At 41.4% G+C, this 21,408-nt stretch overlaps 3 protein-coding genes across 3 annotated transcripts; 1 reads left to right on the forward strand and 2 right to left on the reverse strand.

Annotated features, from left to right (window-relative positions):
* The first annotated feature begins 454 nt into the window (after positions 1 to 454).
* Positions 455 to 19,552, forward strand: rb1 (retinoblastoma 1). Its single transcript, XM_030438679.1, has 27 exons — positions 455 to 760; positions 1,165 to 1,285; positions 3,122 to 3,225; positions 3,442 to 3,576; positions 3,683 to 3,721; positions 3,864 to 3,913; positions 4,123 to 4,233; positions 4,503 to 4,648; positions 4,740 to 4,817; positions 5,937 to 6,046; positions 6,151 to 6,228; positions 6,479 to 6,566; positions 6,678 to 6,794; positions 6,897 to 6,953; positions 7,151 to 7,182; positions 7,350 to 7,426; positions 7,554 to 7,780; positions 16,701 to 16,816; positions 17,075 to 17,229; positions 17,368 to 17,513; positions 17,616 to 17,720; positions 17,869 to 17,982; positions 18,102 to 18,250; positions 18,368 to 18,398; positions 18,518 to 18,660; positions 18,763 to 18,809; positions 18,912 to 19,552. The coding sequence occupies exons 1-27, from the start codon at positions 651 to 653 to the stop codon at positions 18,974 to 18,976; spliced, it is 2,751 nt and encodes a 916-aa protein (XP_030294539.1). The 5' UTR covers positions 455 to 650; the 3' UTR covers positions 18,977 to 19,552.
* Positions 8,089 to 9,829, reverse strand: LOC115594544 (lysophosphatidic acid receptor 6). Its single transcript, XM_030438681.1, has one exon. It carries the CDS (start codon positions 9,540 to 9,542, stop codon positions 8,556 to 8,558), a length of 987 nt encoding a protein of 328 aa, XP_030294541.1. The 5' UTR covers positions 9,543 to 9,829; the 3' UTR covers positions 8,089 to 8,555.
* On the reverse strand, positions 13,210 to 15,432 carry lpar6b (lysophosphatidic acid receptor 6b). Its single transcript, XM_030438680.1, has one exon. The coding sequence runs from the start codon at positions 14,898 to 14,900 to the stop codon at positions 13,770 to 13,772; it is 1,131 nt and encodes a 376-aa protein (XP_030294540.1). The 5' UTR covers positions 14,901 to 15,432; the 3' UTR covers positions 13,210 to 13,769.
* Positions 19,553 to 21,408: the final 1,856 nt, after the last annotated feature.

Consider the following 21,408-nt stretch of genomic DNA (forward strand, 5'->3'; position numbering starts at 1 on the left):
GCGCATTAACATATTAAAAGGAAGCGAAAACAATCAAACTGTGTGAACAATAGGAGACAAACATGCGTTTGATTGTTACGACTTCATAATCACATCAGATTAGTTTATATTAAGAGTCGCCTACTTTGTTAATACAGCAACTGCTCGTGGCGGGATAAATGCTAATGAGCGGATGTGTCGTAAATATTTTCCCGCGTTTTCACATAGTGAGTTTGGGTTAGTTCGTTTGCGGTGATCACGTGATCCCGGTGAACACATACTGCACTCCGTGTGTCATCACAGAGCGGAGAGATTGTCATAAGAATACAGCTTTTATAAAATGTAAGTGTTGACTACACTTGGTTTAAATACAGATAAACGACCAGACGAGCCCAATAAAGAGGGTAGGACACACGGGGTTATGGTCACTGACTTTGGAGGGCGTCTAAACGTTGAGACACCGCCGGCACCGGCACTCGGCTGCGCACTTCGGTGACACAAAACGAGCGCCCAGTTCAGCACGGTTTCAGGAAGTCAGTGAGGTTTTGTTGTATTGTTGCCACGGGTCGTGTGCAGTGGGCTTTAAACTTTGTTAACCGAATTTATCGCCTTCAAAAACAAAGTTCTGTGTTGAATTAATACATTTGCCTGTTGCGTCAGCGGAGAGCAAGATGCCACCTAAAAAGCGCAACTCTGGGACTCCGCAGAGCAAGGAGCTGAAGCCCAGTGCTGAAAGTGGCTCTCCAGAGAAGAAGGAGAGTCCAGAGTTATCCCTGAAAAAGTAAGAGAAGTCATTCATCCTTATCCAGGCTTCAGCAACACATTAGCAACCCGTGAAGTAGTTGTTACTCTGTAAGAAGTGTTTACACTGCGGCTAAATGTGTAGCTAGTTTGTGTTTTTACTCTTGCTAGCTAGCTTATGTAACTAACCGAGAGGCTGACTAGCTAGATGCTTCAGGCCTGTATTAGAGCTAATACCTGTGTATTTGCACGCCTATACAGCTAACAACAGAGTAAACGCTTTCAGTAAAAGATGTAACAGAAGCTGTAATAGCACACTAATACACCCGATGTCTGACTTTGGCTAACAGTGTGGACGTCCTGCTCTTAGGAGGCTGTTGTTTATCTCTGCAGCGTGTTTTGATGACCTGAAACTGTGGTTGTTTATTGTCTCCATGCTTTTAGACACAGAGACAAAGATGCTGAGTTTGTGACCCTGTGCAAGAGCCTTCACGTGACAGACCCGGTGTGTGACAGTGCCTGGAGGCTGTGGAAAAATGTTCAGGACTCCATGGAGGAAGTAGCTGTAAGTGTTTTGATACAGAGATTAGATTAGATAGACTTTATTCATGCCACAACGGGGAAATTCACTTGTTAAAACAGCTCACGATACAACAAGTTCAGGAAAAATAGCCAGACAAATGTGCATAGAAAATAGATCCAAAAAATAAGATATTTAAAAGAAAACAAAGTGAATGGAAATTGCTTGAGTTTCAGTCTGATGGCTGTGGGGATGAATGATCTGCGCCCCTTCTTACATAGTGTGTATAAGAGAAAGAGCTGCTCAAGGCATCCACAGTCTGGTGCAGGGGGTGAGAGGTGCTACATCCTCCTCTCACCCATCACCTCTATGGAGCCCAGCGGACAGTCCAGGACAGAGCTGGCCCTTCTAACCATTTTGTTAAGTCTATTTCCGGTCCCTTTCCGTGCTGCTACCTCCCCAGCAGACCGCTGTTTAAAGAAGCGCTGATGCCACCACAGTGTCATAAAATGTTCAAAGTAATGTCCTCTTCACCCCGAAGGACCTCATTCTCCTTAGCCGATGTAGGCGACTTTGGCCCTTCTTCTACGGGACATCCGTGTTATCAAATGTGACAGTAGGTCTGTAATGTTGAGAGCCTGTTGAAAAACCATGGGTAGAAAAAATTTAACAAAAACAAAAGTATCCCCGCAGTTGACAGATCACCTACTTGTTTATACTGTTTGGTCAGAATAAAATGGCCACAATGACACCCAGAATAAAACAAAATGAACATGCCCTCACAACCAAACTCACTCCATGTCTGTGATCCTACTCGGATCTGTGTAATAACACAGAAACTGTAGACCACAGTATGTTTTATGCTGTTTAACCCGGAGTAGAACCAGAAACTGACGCACTGCACACAATAATCAGACAGATGTCTCACAGGATTTATGTGACAAGATTTATCTTTGAGACTGAATGTAAGATTTGTGGTTAATTATTGTTGCTTACACATTAGTTTGAACTAATCTTTAGATGCAGCACAGTGTTTTTGCGATGCATGTTGTTGGACAATGCTCAGGGTAATTATGGCTTTTCTGATGTCTCTTTTTAAAAAGTCAAGCTCAGTCAAAATGCCATTTAAAGGAAATGTAACCAGTTTATAATACAGATTGATACAGTTGGATTGTGGTTTCATCCCTCATGATAATTCAATATAAATGAACTAAACTAATTGATAACATATTCGCATTCCCCTACCAGGTTTTCATTAGGGGTGGTTAATCGTCCCAATTTCCCGATTCGATTCGATTCCGATTATTGAAGTCTCGATTCGATTACAAATCGATTTTCGATTATTAACGATTATCGATTCGATTTTCAATTATTAACGATTATTGATCTTCCATTTAACATCAGTCAGCTGCTGAATTATTTTTCTTATCATTTGAGTAACACCTCACAGCACCTTCAATATCGTATAGTGTAACTGTAATATCAAAATTATTATTTTTTGATTTGTTTGAAATGTAGTGTTTCACTGTTAAAAGAAAGCTGCCAAGCTCAGCAGCCGGACTCATGTTAAAAGCATTGTCGGTGACGAGAACCAGGGCGTGTTTCTCTATTCCCCACTCGTCTGCCATTGCTTTGAGAAACTCATAGAATAACATATCTTGGCTCCAGACTGTGGACCATGTAGTGGAAGCCAATAAGAGGAGGACTCCAGTTTGTATTAAATTAAATTTTTGGAAATGTAATAATCGAATCATAATCGTCAATGTTATAATCGCGATTAATCAATAATTGATTTTTTTCACCACTCCTAGTTTTCATGTTAAAATATTTGTTGTAAAGTTCTAAATCTTGCTTCTTTTTTTTTTTTACATTTAATTCCAGGACAGTCAGAAAAGGCTGTGGGGGGCTTGTCTGTTTGTGTCAGCCACGGACATGGATGTCAGCTGCTTCACCTTCACTCAGGTTTTGAAAGCAGTTAGTCTGAAGTAAGTACTCAACGTGCATGAAGCATGTAATAACAGTTATTCGTAGCGCGTTCTGTAATTTTGTAACACTCGGTTAGCTCGAAGCGCCGTGGTCCAAAATAAACTTCTGTTATTGTTATTTTTACTCTGTGTAGTTTTTCAATTTAAGTGTTGAATGTGCTGTTTGGTTTTAGGAAATGTATTATATCCCTCACACAAATGAATCCTTTTTTGAAGTGTGAAGCAGTTTTTCACTCTGGTGAGGAAGCTGGATGTGAACTTGGATACTATAAGCACCAAGGTGAATTCAGCTCTGACACGACTGGAGAAGAAGTATGACGTGACGCTGGCTCTCTACCAGAGGTTTGAGAAGTAAGTGAACACATCAAAATGGTAAATGGTGCTTGATTCATGTAGATCTGTTCAAGGGGAAACCTGTGACTGATGATAATGGTTTTGGTTTCTTTTTTTATTTCAGAACATGCAAGAAAATCTTTGCTTTGCTTCCCGATGGCAAGTAAGTTGGATGACTGTTTACCACTTGCTTCTACAGATTTTTACTATCTTTTTGGTCTTGTGTTTCATAGTTGCATGTTTTTCTTAAAAGTAAAACATGTAAAACAGATACTTGATTAATCATTCAGCGTCTCTTTTCCAAGGGAGAGGGAGACCATTCGCAGCTGCTGGACAATGTTTCTTTTGGCCAAGGGTAGGTCAAACCACAACAACAAACACAAGTCGGATCAAGCTGTTCACACACTCTCTGGCTGGAAAATTCATCTTTCCTTCCGCCTTGAAGCTCGGCTGTAGAGCTCAAATAATTTGGAAAATGTTTCTCCTCATGGTTGTGTTGTTTCTAGTCTGAACCAGCAGTGTTGTGACGATGCTTCTCATGTTCTGCGTGTTTGCGGTCTGCAGGAAGAGCCCTGCAGATGGAGGATGACCTGGTCATATCGTTCCAGCTGCTGCTTTGCACGCTAGAGTTGTGTATCAAACGCTGCCCTCCAGCCCTTCTGCAGCCTCTTTACAGTAAGTTTCAGTATCAGTCAGATTCAACCTCTATGTTTACCTAATTAAGTTTAAGGACTTCTCATTCTACCATATTTTAAAGGTACAGTTCACTTACCTGCAGTGCAATTTATACATCTATATTGTTTTAGGAATAGTACAGAGTAAAATCTGTCCAACATGTTTTCCAGCCATGCAGAATGAGAAAAAAGAGTATCATCTTTGGATGTTCTGGTATTCTTTTTGGCTCCCAGAGATATTCTAATCCCTTTTAAATGTTTTTCTCTCAGAGTCCGCTATCAGTAAAGTTCAGAGCCCTCCAACACGAACGTCTCGTCGCAACCAGAGCAAAGCCAAATCCCGACCGATGGTGCCAGAGGTGGATTTGCAGCTTCTCAAAACCCTGTGCACAGAGAATGAATGCAATGCAGAAGAGGTCAGAGCCCCTCTCTTTGTATAAATGTCAGTGTCAGCATTATTATTATTGTGTGTATTTGGCCTCATTCACACTCAAATTTTGTCTGCAGGTGAAGAATGTGTACCAGACCAGTTTCTCTGCTTTCCTGGACTCCCTGGATCTTTCAAGATCTCCAGATTTTCCTCAGGTAGGGAGGGTTATCGTGCTACCTGCTGTACTATTTGACTTCTCTTCAGTTACTGTTTCCATTGGTTTTGTCTTCCTGCCAGCTGGTGCCTTTGTTGAATGTTTGCGTGTCTGACAGCTGTTGGTTGTTCTCTTTGCGGCTCATACATGTTTGTTTTTACATACGTGGTGTGGAGGAAATGTATACTCAGGCGTGGGATCATTTTAAGTGCCTCAGGGCAGTACAGTGGAGAAAACAACGGCGACAGGATGCTTCTGTTTGCCAACATGAAAACACTCCTAAAGAAGGATGCTAAACTTGTTTGTTTCACAGTTCCATGACCCCAGCAACAGACAGATGATGTGTATTATTAACATTAGTGCTGTACGTTAATAATGTATTAGTCTTTTTGTATTCATTTGACCTATGAACGGCTTGTGTAAATTGGAAAAAACATTTAGTTTTCTTTTTCAGAGATTTATTGTTTTTAAGATTGAGATCTGAGCAGATACAGACAAACTCTGACACCCTTTGCAATCATGCAATCTGTAGAACAGTCTCGTACAAGTGCAATGCGGACTCCAGACCACAACGAGTGTGTTTTTTAAGTGAGTTTTAAGTTGTGTTGCATCTCTGTGGCCAACAATGATGAAAGCTGAATTGTTGTTGTTGATTTTTATGTTTGTGTAATGACAGTTGTACAAGTCTTCAGACTTTTAGAAATCATCCCTGGATGTTTATTCTCTTATTTTGGATTGTCTGATTTCTAGTATTGCAAGTCAAGTTTACATCTATAAGCTGCATGTAGCTAATGAAGTTTGGTGAGTTTAGAGCTAAAGATAGCCAGGAGTATATTGTGCACTTAACCTTCCTTCAACAGTGAAATTGTTTTTATAATGTGTGTCAAAGCTGTGACCACAAATGATTTCCCCTACTCGGATAAAGTGCTGGCAACAAAAACAATACGTTTTTAGTATTGAGCAAGTTTGGAATTAGGTGAAATATTTGATTTAATTTCTGTAAGATATATACATTGCACTTGTTCCTTTTAACAACCTTGCGTATCATTGGTGCAAAGTGGGGCACTGTAATGTTTGATTTTGTACATCAGGCAGTATTTCAATGTAATTTTGTCCACAGGTGAATGACATCAACCAACAGTATGAAGAGCACTACCTCAAGAGTAAAGAATTTGATGGACGGCTGTTTTTTGACGGAGATGAGACTGTTCTTGCACCTAAAGTCGAGATGTAAGTAATTGTTTTATTCACTGTTCAGTGTTTTTGATGTCGACTTTAAATGAATGAGCAATGAATTTGAAGAAAAGTGTTGAACAATCTCCTCCTGCGTTCAGATCACAGGTGGAGAGAACGCCAAAGAAGAACCTGTCCGATGAAGATGCCGTACTCATCCCTCCACAGACTCCAATCAGGTGAATAGAAAACCGTCCCTGATCTTCGTGGAAAAAGATAAAGCGAGTAATGGGTGTTAATAACATTTTGGTTTGCAAAATATTCAAGAATAAAACAAAATCTATAAATATATAAAAATATTTAAAAGCCAATCATTTGACACTGCTCTGAGATTTCTTGTACTGTATGCAGACACTTTGGGAGATGTCATTGTGTAAATTTTGTGAGTTTTGTCCTCAGCACTGTCTGATTGTTGTTTTTTCTCATCAGAGCTGCAATGACCTCCATTCAGCAGTTGAGGGGTGATCTCACCTCTAGTGGGGACCAGCCGTCAACTAACCTGGCTACGTATTTCAAAGTAGGTCTCTAGAAGCATTTTAAAAGCCTCACTTATTAAAGCAACCCATGTAACTGCACCTTAAGACCTTATATTGACATGTTTTCTGTTTTTCTTCTTTCCTGCGATCAGAATTGCACTGTGGACCCGACGCAAGACGTGCTGAAGCGTTTGGAGACACTCGGACAGGCGTTCAGCCAAAGGTTCGGTCAGGCAGTCGGCCCACGCTGCATAGTACTCGGCCGGCAGGTATAAACCAACACACACGAAGACAACCATGAGAATCAGTGGTGCTGCCTCCCATGGTGAAATGATTTTATGTCTGACTTGTGTATCTCTTTTGTCTTGCAGAGGTTTAACCTTGGTGTCAAACTTTACTACAAAGTCATGGAGGCAATGCTAAAATCGGTACTTGACTTGTTTGAATTTATTGAAACTAAACCATAATTGATAAATGTTCTGCATATTACTGATATTATCAAATACATTTTACATTTCAATGTCCACACCCTTATAATCTCTGTTTTATGTGACACATGAAATCTGTCAAAGGAAAAAGTAACTGACATGAACCTCCTGTCTCCTGTTTTTATTTTATTTTGTAGGAAGAGAAGCGACTGTCAGTTCAAAATTTCAGGTATGTGTTGTTGTTTTTGTTTTGTTTCCCAGTTTTTATTAAAGTAATATGGAATCACTGTATAAAAAGCAGTCGGTTGTTGTGATTCTGATCACTTGTGCTACATGCTTTTTGTTGTTTTCAATGTAAGTGAAGCTTTGAGCTGAATCATATGATTTCCATTACAGTAAACTCCTCAACGACTCCACATTCCACACATCACTTTTGGCCTGCGCTTTGGAGGTGGTCATGGCAACGTATGGAGGTGTGTGCGTCCTGCTAACCGATGCAGTTACAAGCTAAATTGTGTATTGTATCTTAGATGTTAAACAGATAAATGTTCACACTTCTTGCGCTAAGTTGGAATTATGTTGTTTCCTCCTCGTGGTTAGAGAGCAGTTTTAGGACTGGAGGATACAACCATGGCAGCGGCTGTGGTGACGCAGCTGAAACAAACGTGTGTTTCCCCTGGATACTGGATGTGGTCAACCTAGCTGCCTTTGACTTTTACAAAGTCATCGAGAGCTTCATCAAGGCAGACCCCACTTTGAGCAAGGATATCGTCAAACACCTGGAGACCTGTGAAAACCTCATCATGGAGAGGATTGCATGGAGGACGGTCAGTTTGATCCCTTATTACCACCACAGTAGTTTGGTATTAATATCACAACAATTAAATGTTAACATAACCACATGAAGACACTGTAAACATATCTACTTGTTGGTCCATGAAAGGAAAATATTTTTTGAATGTTTTTTTTTTTTTTTTTAACTAAAGTTCAAGAATAACAAAGACAAGATCAACATTGAACATTTGATCAGCATTTATGTAAGATGAGGCAGATTCCACATACATTGAACATGCACTACATATGAAAAATGTTATTGCACATCAGTCTTTTAAAAAAAGATTGTTGTGTTGCCAAAATACACAAAACAAAACAACAACAAGCTGTGCCTCTAGATTGAAGCCCAGACTGGTCCATTGATCCGCCCTCAGCGGTGCACTAAAGTAAACACACAAAACCTGTTCAACTTCATGATATATATGCATAAATACAGATTAAACATTAAAGGCTACAATAAATATCTCCTATAAGTAGTTTTCTTACATGTCTACACAACAAACACAAAGTAGTTGTATGTTTTGTGATGACAACAGTGCTATTGTGGAGTGGCTTTGGGTGGAGGCCCGAAGGGAGGGGTTGGATATTTACAACTGGCTACTTTCTATCTCCAACAGGAGCAAAGTTTTTACATACAGTGCAGATTAACTTCTTAAGACGTAGACACAGTACGGGTTACAGTCATGGTGATTCAATTCAGTGCACTGAACATTAAGTAAAACTGCTCTATCTAAAGAAATAGTCTGAAGTAGTCTTTGATGATCTGTGTCACTTGCTGACATTACCACCAGGCGCCTCTTTGTGCACCAGCCTGCTGGAAAAATAGTATATGAGTGGGTTGAAGCAGCAGTTGGAGCTTGCAAGCGTTAGCACCACAGGGTGCAGAGCCATTGTCACCTTGGCTAGGCCACAATGAGGCAGCAGCCCCAGATTTGTAAGGGTGTATCCCAGGAGGTTGATGTGATAGGGCAGGAAGCACAGCAGGTAGATGGCCAGCACCCAGTAAATGACTCTGAGAGTGTGCTGATGGTTGCAGCGCTGGCTGCGGGAACAGCGCCTTGGTTGGCGAAGAACGCTCAGCACCTTGCAGTAGCTGTAGAGAAGTAGCACAGTTGGGGGCAGAAATGATGCAAGCACTAAACTTAGAGCTACCAGAATGATGGTGCGGTGGTGTTGCAAGGACGGGTCCAGCAGACAGGGCTGGTGTGAGTGAGAGGCTGCAGAGCGCAGCAGAGGCAAACTCACACTGAGCCCCAGCACCAGGCACCACATTCCCCCACTAACCAGCTGTGCAACGTGCAGCCTGCGGAGTGATGATGCCAGAGGATGCACTACAGCAAAGTAACGGTCCACAGCAATACACACCAGGAAAAAGATGCCCCCATACATGCTGATGTATTTTAGGGTGAAAGTGAGTTGGCAGAATACAGCCCCAGAGGTCCAACTTGACATGTCCCCGGTCTTGGAGGACACTGCTCCTGCCTTCTGGTGGTAGTAGTAGATTCTCAGGGGAAGAGAGATTATAAAAAAGAAGTCAGCAGCTGAGAGGCTGATCATGTAAATGGCTGTGCTGTTCACCCGGCAGGGAGATTGACACAGTTTGCGCAGAGCCAGGCTGTTTGTGAGCAACCCCAGCAGGAAGATGAGACTGTAGGACACTTGGTAGAAGGTAAAGCGGTAGCTGGTGTCCACAGTGCAGTTCGACAGAGGCGCGATCAGCTTGGCGGGCACATCGGTCGTATTCCACAGCTCCATGTCTCAGAATGAGCCGCTGCTTCGACACTTTAAATCACTGTGTCGCTCTCATATCTGGAGGGGATGAGGTTGGTTACAGTGAAATGAACAGAAGATGAGAGGAAGTGTCAATTTACATCTTCCAGAGCAGTTAAACCAGTGGCTTGTAAAAAATATATAAAATAAAAAGGTCTGCTGTTTTATGGAACGTAAACACTTAAACAGTCCTACAGCTAACATGGCTGAATTAATATTTGACATGCAAGACGAATGTCAGGCAAATGCTGTCAGTTAAATTTTAAATGCAACTTCCTTCTCTCATAAAACTAGCAAACATTTTGTTTCATTACTTGCATGGTAGCGGAGAAGAAACACCCCACAATATTATACAAGTTAACTGCAGTAAATACACATTTAGTGAAGCTCATAAAGCTCATCTCTGATTGAGACTGAGGTGTTAATTAATTTTTTTAAGACTTCAGTTTGTAGTGCATAAGCAGATATCTGGTTAGGCATGTTGAGCATTATGCAGGATCTGATTATAAACACTTTTTGCGCTTGTCTTTTCCTGTGTTTAGTATGTTACTGCTATTTTGCGACTTTCTCTTATGTCATCTTACAAAGTTATCCTTTTTGTGACCAATTCACTATGAATTTGGGCTGTTGAACAACTCGGCTAATGGACACTAATGGAATCATGATACATCAGTTTGAACATTAATTTCAACAATGCAGTTATGACATGAATGAATACAAACCCATTGATCATCACTATCAGTCAAGTCATCCCTCCATGACATGTTTTAAATTCTCAGAAACGTTATTTGATGAGTCATTTATATTACTTTTTTATGATAAAGAATCCACGATCCTGTAAATGATCATGTGAATATTTTGTATCTCCTGAAGTGTTTGAGCTGCTTCTGTCGTCTGCTTTGGTGCTCTTGAAAACTCCTGATAACAATTCAGTTATCAAGCGTTACATGAGTATCAATCAGTCCAACTGATCTTAATGTGATCTTGAAGAATTGCAATTAACATGTAGCAGTTTCGTAACTCTTTATCTCATCACATTACATTTTTTAATTAGCCTGTCATTTGTCTTGCCAAAGCCAAAGAAATTCTCAAGTATGACACAGAAAAAAAGTATTTTTCCTTATCACAAGATTTCAGATAATCTTTGTAGATCCTCATCATTTAAAATTGTAAGTTTCTACCCAAACTTGATTAAATGATACAGTGAATTGCAAAAAAAAAAATGTAGTGTGAAACACAGCACAATAATCACAACTGAGGAAAAAAACGTGATCACTCACCATCAGGATCTCATCGAAGCAGTGACAGAGTCTGTAATGGTGCAGATGTTAGTGATGAAGCAGTTCACGCCTACACTCAACTCAGGGTCTCTCTCTCTCTCTCTCTCCTCCACACTCTTCTTGTTGTTTGTTCTCACCACCTAAGTTATATCTCAGTCTAAATATTTAATGACTGTCAAAAGTACTGATCTTTACTTTGCCTTGAGGATAGACCAGTTATCTGGTTTTAACCAGCTAGTTTTCTTATTGAACTAATTTACGTTTTTTTTTTTGTTCTTTTGATCAGCCTGATAATTAAACACAGGTTGTTTCATTACTTTCATGTTCACGAGTCGTGTTTATGGCTGCTTGTTAAAAACCTACACGAGAGATTGGAGTTAATCATTAACTGCATTTGTCCGCCAACTGAAAGTGGAATAGCAATAATTCACAGAAAGGAGGTGCTGCATTAATACAGCAGCATCACTGTCGGACCAGAAGGGTCAGGGCGCGCTCACTTGGCCCAGTTGCTCCGTACCGTGCCGAAGCACGATTGTCCCTCATCCCCAGCCCTGCTCTGGCCTGCACTCACATGGCTCTGTACGCAACCGTGTGTCGTTCTGGTCATAGACTGCCCTCTCACATTCCTGGGTTTCTTGATCATGCAAGGCGGCGTAATATGTATATGTGCTTGTTCATGTGCAACTCAGAGCCAAAGCCCATCTCTTCCAACCATGCCAGGGCCGAGAAAGAGTACCAGGGAAGTGGGTTGAACGTGCTTGGGCAGGGTACAGATTGTCTAGCGTGAAGGTGCCCCAAGTCAACGTAGATGTCAGCTCATAGATAAATGAGCCAAGGAGATAACAAGAGAAAACTCAGAATACTCAGAGCCAAAGCCCATCTCTTCCAACCATGCCAGGGCCAAGAAAGAGTACCAGGGAAGTGGGTCGAACGTGCTTGGGCAGGGTACGGATTGTCTAGCATGAAGGCGCCCTAACCTAAGTCAAGATAGGTGTCAGCTCATAGATAAATGAGCCAAGAAGATAACAAGAGAAAACAAAAAAGATAAACTATCGTTGTCTTTATTAGTCAGACATAATCTGAAAACCATTGAGACCAGTCTTTTAACGCTGTTGAAAATGTATTGTGTGTCAAAATGTACCTGAGAAAAGCAGTAACTAACCTTTTACCTGCATCACATTAACCTATATAGTCCACAGCCAGACAGCTGAGCCTTACAAAGCAAATTGTGATTCAGTGAAAGCAATGTTGAACTAGTTGAGCCTCTGTTTGATTCATCTTAATTTGGAGAATATCAGGCTAAATTCTTATGATTCCTCCATTATGTTTATTATTAAAAACAGATATAAGATGGTGTGTTTTTACAGTTTAATTGAATCAGCCCTGTTTGAACATACTGTGTTAATGTCATCATAAGATGTAATTTCTGCACAAAACCATCAATCCGGTATAGATATTTAATTTGATGTGGGTGGAGAAAGTCCAGCTGCGCCCTGCCTGTTTGTGTACCATGTTGAAGTGCAATGAATGCAAACAAAAACGTTCAGACTTTAAAAACCCCAATTGTTTCGATCCTCTCAAGAACGCCTGGATATTCTGGATCGTTCACTGGGTCTGTTTTACAATTGCGGCAACCTCGACTGTGCTCTGTTTTGAAAACATGTTCTCCTCCAAGAGGCATGTTGTCGCTCGTCTGCTTTACTTTCACAATCCTCATCTGTGCAGTGTTGGTGATGAGCCGACCCTTGTCAGTGCCGACCCTCAGGCTACGCCTCTCAACAGGAATGCAGAACCGCACGGTCTTGTGGCTTGCCACTTTTGCAAGAGGGAACAGATTTTCAAGCTGCACCATATTCATGTTAAACTGCGGGGTGTTTTCACTTCACCTATTGCTTCACAGGAAACCCACATATTGTCAGAATGGTTTGGAATTTGTTTCAACCGATTCTCTTCGAACTTCAGTGACTGCGAAATGTAGTAAGAACTGGATTTTCCTATTGTCAGAGCTCCACTAGAATCCTCCAAACACTGCATGAAAGAGTAAAAGCAATATCCTGATTTTTTTTACCGTCCGAACACTTTCCTCAAGAAGTAAGCCAGTGGCAGTGTTGGTGCCATTTTGGCCGTTGCTGTGCGTGCAGCTGTTTAAATATTGGCCACACCTGTAATATACATTACGTAATTTATTGACTCATTGTGCAGACATGGCATTGGCCAATCACAGTACCTGTTGCTGTGCTGGTATCACCTGTGTGACTAATCAGTGAACACAAATGATTTGGTAGCAGCCAAAGAGAATGGAAGACAAACAACTGATACCCAGCTTATTGCCACACTCGATCAAACAAGTAGTGAATATCAAACGCAGAAACTTTTTTTTTAAGGTAATAACTCTTTTATTCACGTTCAATATAAGGGGTAAAAAGTGTTATAGGACAAGCTGCTATATAAAGTGCTCAAAAGCGTTAGGGAGGCCACAACTACTGCACATAAAAACAGCTGTAATACTTGGTTCAGCATTGTCAAAGCAGTATTTTCTTCAAGGAGAATCTGCTCTGAGGAAAATGACTACAACTTAAGCACCGTGCACGACTGTGGCTTATGACATTTCCACTAGAACACATTATAAACCTATTTCCTAACAGAGTTTTCCAACTGATCCAGCGAATTGTTGCCCTCTGCATTCATTCTGCAACACCCATTATTAATTGAAATGATTCTTCTTTTCTTTTATTGACTGAATAGCGATCACTCCCAGTCTAAAGTCTCTTTCTTGTCCAGTAGAGGAGCGAGGGACTCCATAGTAACCAGTGTGTTTATGGGTTGTTATCATCTTCAAGGCCATTCTGCTTCCACCTGTGTCCTCCCATTCATAAACAGTTTTGAGCAATACTCTCTGAATTCTTAATCGTGTTACATAACAGAGTTGTCATTAGACTGTTGACTCGTTTTCAAATACTTTGGGCTTATGAGTCCTAAGAGTCATGTTTCTGGGTGTTAAATTCGGACTGCTTTGCGAGCTGTCTTGATTTAGTCTGTCGAATAGCTTGGCCCCGTTATGCCAAACTGTGGACTTGCGTTTGATGGAGCTCTGAATGGTCTCTGAAGTGAAGTAGTATATGACCGGGTCGAAACAGCAGTTGGTAACTGCTATGCACAGAGCAATGGGGTAGATGGTTCTGACCACGTGTTCCGCGTCGCATCCCTTAAGGACGTTGGAGCGGACCATGGCGTAGAACATGAGGTTAACATTGTAGGGAATGAAACAGAAGCAGAAGATGAGCAGATGAACGATGATCATCCTCAGGATTTTTGCCTTGTTGAGGTTCCCTCCGCGGCTGATGGTTTGGGGTCTCCTCAGTGTCCGTAGCACCATGACAGAGCAGAAGACGTTGACCATCAGTGGGATGATGAAGCCCACAGTCTCAATGAACACCACCACCTTGGACAGCTCAGCCTTCCACTGACTTCTGGAGTAGTTTTCAAAGCAGAAGTATTTGGAGGAGTCAACGTTTTTCTGTGAAGTAGTGTCCAAAAGGAACCCAGTGGGGATACTTCCAGAGAGAACCATCACCCACACCGCACAGCAGGCCAGTTTGGCGTTCCTCTTAGTTCGAATAGTTTGGGATCGGAACGGGTGCACAATGGCCAGGAAGCGGTCAACGCTGATGCAGGTGAGGAAGAGGATGCTGCCGTACATGTTGGTGTAGAACAGGGCCACGGAGATCTTGCACAGCACACTCCCAAAAAGCCACTCGCGATTAATAAAGTAAGCAATCCGAAAAGGCAGGCTGAGGACGAAGAGAGAGTCCGAAACGACAAGGTTTATCATGTACGTCGTGGTCTCGTTCCGCAGCTTCAGCGTACAGGCAAAAATGTATACAGCCACCATGTTGAAGATAAGTCCAACCACAAACACCAGGCTGAAAACTGCGCTATACAGAGGGTACTTGAAGTCATCACTCTTGTTGCAGTATATGTGATTTTGATTCACTGTACCGTTGTTATAAGTTTGTAAGGTGCTGTTATACATTTTTAGACCAGGCTGGAAAGTTTTGAACATTTACAGGGTGATAAAGGTCTCCTCCTTTGTCTCTTGGGTCCCTCGTAAAAATCCAACTTGTTAATCCAACCAGTTGCGAACAGCAGGAAACACTTGGTAATCGTTTGGGTAAGAAAAATCCGTCCTCACATATTGAGGAAACCTCAGTTTGTGTCATTTAATGTTCTGAAATGCTGAGAGGGGGTAAGTATACAGCAACTCCACAAAATACCTGTATCAGTATCCAGAGTCCTTGACATCAGTTTTCTGTCCTGCACGTCAAATAATCCTCATTTAGTTGAAGTTGTCAGTCTTTTCCAGTTGTCTTTGTCAGACTGAAATGTTTATCCCTTTTTGAGAGCAGAGTCATGTGCCTCTCCTCAGCGCTGTGAACAGTCGAGTGGTTCTTCCTCTCTCCTGTCTGTTCCTGCAGCAGCCCTGGGGGGAAGCATGGTGATCGTTCCTCGTACGCTCTAGAGGTTTTACCCTGCTCCTGTCTGGTCGTAAATCAGACGCCTCATAGCAGGCTGATAGTCAGAGGCTTCAACACAAAGAACTCAGTGGACTGTTGAAACACAAAGGGAGGAGCCTCCAGTGGGGCCAGAGTCCTCCCATTGCTGCTTTGGTTTTGCACTTATCTCAAATTTGAATAATCAGTGATCTGTATGGGCCACACATTTTTATTCTTATTTAAAATTACACACTTAGATTTTTTACGTTTCGGTCTCATTGACTGCTATGGATGTGTTTAGCTCAACGTCCCATAACAATATAACAATACATCAGAGCTTTATACCTTCTTTAACGACTTCAGAGGAGGTCAACGTGCATCTAAGGGAGACAGTGAACACAGGACTCTTTCGCAATTATTTTTTACTACACCTGATAAAACATTGCACTGCTGGAGTCCATTATACGTCACTGAAAGCTGTTACAGCAATCAAATAGCAAGTAAGTGTACTTTTGAAATGTGTCAGTGGCATCGGCCGGGCGCGGCACGTATGACACGAAGAATGCGCTGATAGCAAGTCTGTACCTGCAGTCACTGTGTAAACCGCTGAGTGGTATAACCACACCCACTTCCGTGTATGATCTCACGCCCTTTTTTTTTTTTATCCTGGCCTGTGAATGCAGACGTTCACGTGCACCACTGGTTTGCATGTCTTTGAGTCTTGGATCAGCTGATTTTGTTGCCGTGAAATGTAGAGAGAACTGTCATTGAAGTCAGGCTGCTATAGGGATCATCCAGTGGTCAACTTGAAATGAGGAACAGATTGTTGCAATGGGGATCTGGTTCTTCCTGATTGCGCTGATACTTTGTCAATGCCACACTTTTTCCTGGATCGGCTCTGCATGACATCAGTAGGATAATATAAACTATCTGCAGCTAATATTAAAACATTTATTTTAAGTATAAAAACGAATTTAAATAATTTTCTCCACATTGAAAAAGGTACTCTCATAACCTTATTATTGTTCCTTCTGTGGATTCCTCTTGCCGGTAAAACTGCAGAGTTTACATTGTCAGCCAGACGAACAGGCAGTAACTCCAGTGATGGTGCTGTGATTAAAATGATAAAATGTTCGTCTCAATTTCCGCTCTTAGATCAGATAAAGATGCAAGTCAGGGTAGCATAAGTCTTCACATACAAACTCATATTTAAATACTGCTTTGTTTTTTGATATTAGCAAAGCTTTCAGGTAATATTCAGCTGTCAGTAAAAGGGTAACGTGCACCGCTGAAGGGTTGGAAAGCTGTCTTGTCTTCAGTGTTTTGTCTTCAGCTGAACTCCACTGAACTATATGTTTGTGTCTCTGCAGGGCTCGCCGCTGTTTGAGCTGCTGAAACAGGAGCATGAGGGTGGAGCAGCAGAGCAGGTGGAGACTCCGGCCAGTTTCAGCCAACCACTGCAGCACAACCACACCGCAGCTGACCTGTGAGTCCGCTGTCTAACAAATCTGTCAGTCTTTTAGTTGCTGGTATGCAGGAGCTGTTAGACGTCTTAGACCCTAAAACCTTTGAAGTGGTTGTGAAATCACTGTTGAGTAATGTGTACAAGACCTTGCAACATGATTTAAAAAAAAAAGAAAATCTGTTTCTTTCCACTGACTGTGTGGCTTACCATCTGGCACTTCAAATATGTCCTAAGAGTTTACTCTGAATCTTGTAATTGGGTTTTTCCACTTTCATACAGATATCTCTCCCCAATGCGTCCGGGCCATCGAGTCTTGCCTCCCGAGTCCCCGGCCCCACCCAGCTCTCAGGTCACCTCTCAGCCTCTGACACAGCCTTCAGGACAGACTCCACGACCCCCAAAGTCCAACTCCCTCAGCCTCTTCTATAAAAAATGTACAATGTCATTTAAGCTCTCACGCATATTGTTTTTACAATCGATGCACATTCCTTTTGACTGAGTAATATTTTCCAGAGGGCAAACAGAACATAATGTCTCTCTGGATAACTTCCGACAAAATCCTCTCCCCACAGTGTACCGGCTGGCCTACATGAGGCTGAAGATACTCTGCTCTTACCTGCTGTCCTCCCACCCTGAGCTGGAGCCCATCATATGGACCCTGTTCCAGCACACTCTGCAGCATGAGCACGAGCTGATGAGAGACCGTCACCTCGACCAGGTAACCTGTCTATAACTAGCTCTTTTTTTTTTTTTTCCCTGTTATCCTGTCTATAACTCTCTCTTTATGTCTTCTTGTTGTTTGCTCTCATTGTTCTTGTAGTTGATGATGTCAGCCATGTACGCCATCTGTAAAGTAAAGAGTGTTGATCTGCGCTTCAAGACCATCGTCACAGCGTACAAGAACATGCCCAACACCAACCAGGAGGTAACGCCTTTTGTTAAGAGTGTTTTTTTTGCTGATCAATTTGAATCGGAAATTCAATGTTTTTATTTATTTATTGTAAGCCCAGGCCTTATACTGTTATATTGTGTTGAATTGTTGTTTTATCTTTGCGTCATATTGTGTGTTCCAGACCTTTAAGCACGTGCTGATCACTGAGGGCCACTTTGACTCCATCATCGTCTTCTACAACCAAGTGTTCATGCAGAAGCTGAAAACCAACATCCTGCAGTATGCCTCTACTAGGGTGAGACACACCGCTCTTTGAAGGATCTGCAGTTGGACTTTAAAGAAAATGCACGTTCAGACATCAAGTGTGCGTGTCTGCGCTCCTCTCTCATTGTTGCTGTTTTTGTTTTTTTGCAGCCGCCCACCCTCTCTCCCATCCCACAAATCCCACGCAGCCCCTACAAGTTTCCTAATTCACCACTGCGTGTGCCCGGGAGCAACAACGTGTACATCTCCCCTCTGAAAAACCCGCGCATGTCCCCAGGGATCATGACTCCTCGCTCCAGGTGAGTTCTCCTTTTTTCATGGCATGCTGTTCTCCTCGGAGAGCTTAATTACACACCCCTGAAGTTACATGATCATTCTCATGTTTTCTCATCATCTGTGTTTTTTGCCTTTAACAGGATGCTGGTATCAATCGGTGAATCTTTCGGGGTAAGAGGATCTTTTTGTTTGCATTGTAGCATATTAATGCAAATCCCCATTTCAGTCATTTTTTTTCCCCCTCGCTCACTGTATCTGTCTGGTTTGTTGTTTTTTTTTTTTATCTGCAGCTGTCAAACCGGTTCCAGAAGATCAACCAGATGGTCAACAGCAGCGACCGCTCCTTGAAGAGGACTCTAGATCTCGGTGCCACTCCAAAGCCCCTGAAGAGGTTACGCTTCGATATGGATGGGCAGGATGAGGCCGATGGCAGGTTGGTAGCAAGTGGTGTTATTTGCCACAGCATATGAAATACCTGATTTATAAACTGCACATCAAGATCAAAGAAGCTCACATTATATATGCTAATTTACAGCAAATCTGGAGGAGATTCCACACTGATACAGAAGCTTGCAGAGATGAGTAAGTGAAAACTGCTATTTGATACTCTCCTTCATGTTCTCACCATCGATCATGTGGCTACTCGAAGCACTTCCATCTAACACACTTATCCTTTCCATTCAGGCTCCACTCGCAGTCGCATGCAGGAGCAGAAGATGAAGGAGGACACAGAATCGAGAAAGGAGTGACTTGAAAAACCTACTGAACTGGCCTGCACTGTTTACCACAACGTGAACGCTACTTTTTGTTCACGAACGAAGCGAAACACGAGTTTCTCTGTACATTTAGGATCGGCTTTTAGTTTGTATTTAACTTTGAGGAGTCGTATGTGAATATAGAAGACTTCCTCTTCTCCTTTTGTTGACGCTTTAATTGAGTGTTTTAACTGAATAATGAGAGACGTCATTGAATTTCATTTGAACTTTTGGAGATAAAGTGTGTTTGTTTTTAAGAGTGCTATTAATTTGAGGGTGTGTGTGTGTGTATAAGGAATCATAGCTTTCATTCTCGCAAGTGTTCTCAATTGTTCAGAGCGTTGTTGAGTTCCATCGCTGGTTTCCTTGTTTTTTTTAAATAATTGTTTGAGTAACAAGCACCAGGATCCTACATGCTTTGCATCCAGCATAAATTTGTGTTGTTTTTTGTTACAGGAAATGTTTCTCGTTGGTGTAATATAGTTTTAGAGCAACTGTTGTTTTACTTTTACATGAGAAAGAATATACATTGTATATTAAATACAAACAAATGTGTTTGGACTAAAGGAATATTTGTCATGTTCTCAGTCACAATTTTCTACACATCATTTTTAGTTTTTTTGGGTAATGGGAACAGAATCCTGAGAAAAAAAAGGAGAAAAACATGAGTAGAGCATGAATGAACGAACGCCACATAGAGCAGATGAATATGTGGACTTCACTCCAGAAAGATTTACCAAGGTAAACCATGGCTAGAAATGTCAATTACCAGAGTTTATAAATTAAAATGTTTATATTGTACTTTATCAAACTAGTTTTCTTGAAACTGTAGTAAATATTTCCTTGAAAATATTTTGTTTTTGCACTTCTTTAAAGATTTCACATGACTCTTTCTTCCCTTTGCAGCCAACAGTAGCTATTCACTAATATGCCTTGGATAACCAGCTGATAGACTGAAGAACATCAAACAGCTTTGAGAAGTTTCATTGCAGTTTTGTACACCATCTCATGTTGTAATGATTTGTCCCTGGCCTAATTTCCCCAAAAGCATCTCAAATCTCTGCTTGTAAAAAGTCAATCCTAGGAACCTTGACTTCGAACACTTGCATACTCTCATCCGTTAGATCATTCCTAAGACCACCTCCTCACTGTGTTTATAACCAGCACATTTTTATTTATTTTTTTCACAAAAATATCTGAGCAGTGATTACCAACCAATAACAACCAGGACATCGACTGAAAATAGATGATAATTGGCATCGGTATTTAATTTTTCCTCCTGTAACACCGAAAGAATTGCAATCACAACAAAGAGACTGAAGTCTACAGCGGTCCTTTTCCTCCCTCTGCTGTACAATATTATGCTTGCAGTCAGCAGCCAGTCATGCTTCACCTCCACACAAGATTACAGCGATGACTGATGAAAATGTCCCAGTGCTGGATTGATCCTTGAGTACCATGATCAACTGGGAAGGACTTAGAATTAACATGTATTTCAAGATTGTTCCATGTAAAATCATTTCAGCCGTCCTTTTGAATGTAATATGTCTTTGGTGAGACTGAAATCCGCAGCAATCTGATAAGACAAATATTACAGACATTTGTATTCTACATAATGATGATAGCATGGTCTCTGTGTTAAATATAGCTTGTGTAATGTGGACAGGGAATTTGGCCCAAACCCATCAGTGCACATACAGCCAGATATACAGGAAGTGTTCAGATCCTTTACCTAAAGAAACAATATGCAACTTTATGGAAAAATGTAGACGCTTATTGAGTCTCATCCCAGGGTCGGCTTTGGGTTGGTGCCAAAACATCAGTGTTTCACTGTTTATTATTACTCATGCATTAATGTAAAAGCAGGATTTTACTGTTGCAGTTGGCTGAGGCGGAGCTGATTTTGGACTATTTGTGTGGGGCTGAAACGGAAGATGTTTTTCATCATAGATTGCTCTGCTGATTATTTTCTCCATCAATAGATTGCTTGTTTGGTTGGCTGATTTGTTAAAACTGTGAGAAATCACCCCCCAGGCCAAAGTGACACCCTCGCACTGTTTGTCTTAACCTCAAAATTGTCAAGAATAAATTAGAAGTACTAAAATAGTTAATCAAATCATGACAACTGAGAAGCTGGAAATGAAACGTTTGGCCCGTTTCTGCATGAAAACAATGATCAAGATCCCGTCAATGAAATAAATATGTATAGTGTGCAAAGAACTGAAATTGTGAACGAACCGGCTTTGAAATATTTGTTGTGGAGTAAACAGCACAGCTCCCTCTGAGTTGATGTGGAGCAAAAGTTCCTCAAATTTGTTCACACAAAAGAATAAGTACCATACAGTTATAATGACTTGTTGTACAGTAACGAAGAGCCAACAAGAAAGGGAAGCTTCTCAAAAAAATCTAAATTAAAGTAAATAAAT

This window comes from Sparus aurata, chromosome 13 (genome assembly GCF_900880675.1).
Source record: "Sparus aurata chromosome 13, fSpaAur1.1, whole genome shotgun sequence".
NCBI classification, from domain to species: domain Eukaryota; kingdom Metazoa; phylum Chordata; class Actinopteri; order Spariformes; family Sparidae; genus Sparus; species Sparus aurata.

Coding starts and splice junctions, on each gene's coding strand:
- rb1 (XM_030438679.1), top strand. CDS start 651: ATGCCACCTAAAAAGCGCAACTCTGGGACTCCGCAGAGCAAGGAGCTG. Junction 761..1,164: donor CCAGAGTTATCCCTGAAAAA/GTAAGAGAAGTC, acceptor CCATGCTTTTAG/ACACAGAGACAAAGATGCTG. Junction 16,817..17,074: donor AACCACACCGCAGCTGACCT/GTGAGTCCGCTG, acceptor ACTTTCATACAG/ATATCTCTCCCCAATGCGTC.
- LOC115594544 (XM_030438681.1), bottom strand. CDS start 9,542: ATGGAGCTGTGGAATACGACCGATGTGCCCGCCAAGCTGATCGCGCCT.
- lpar6b (XM_030438680.1), bottom strand. CDS start 14,900: ATGTTCAAAACTTTCCAGCCTGGTCTAAAAATGTATAACAGCACCTTA.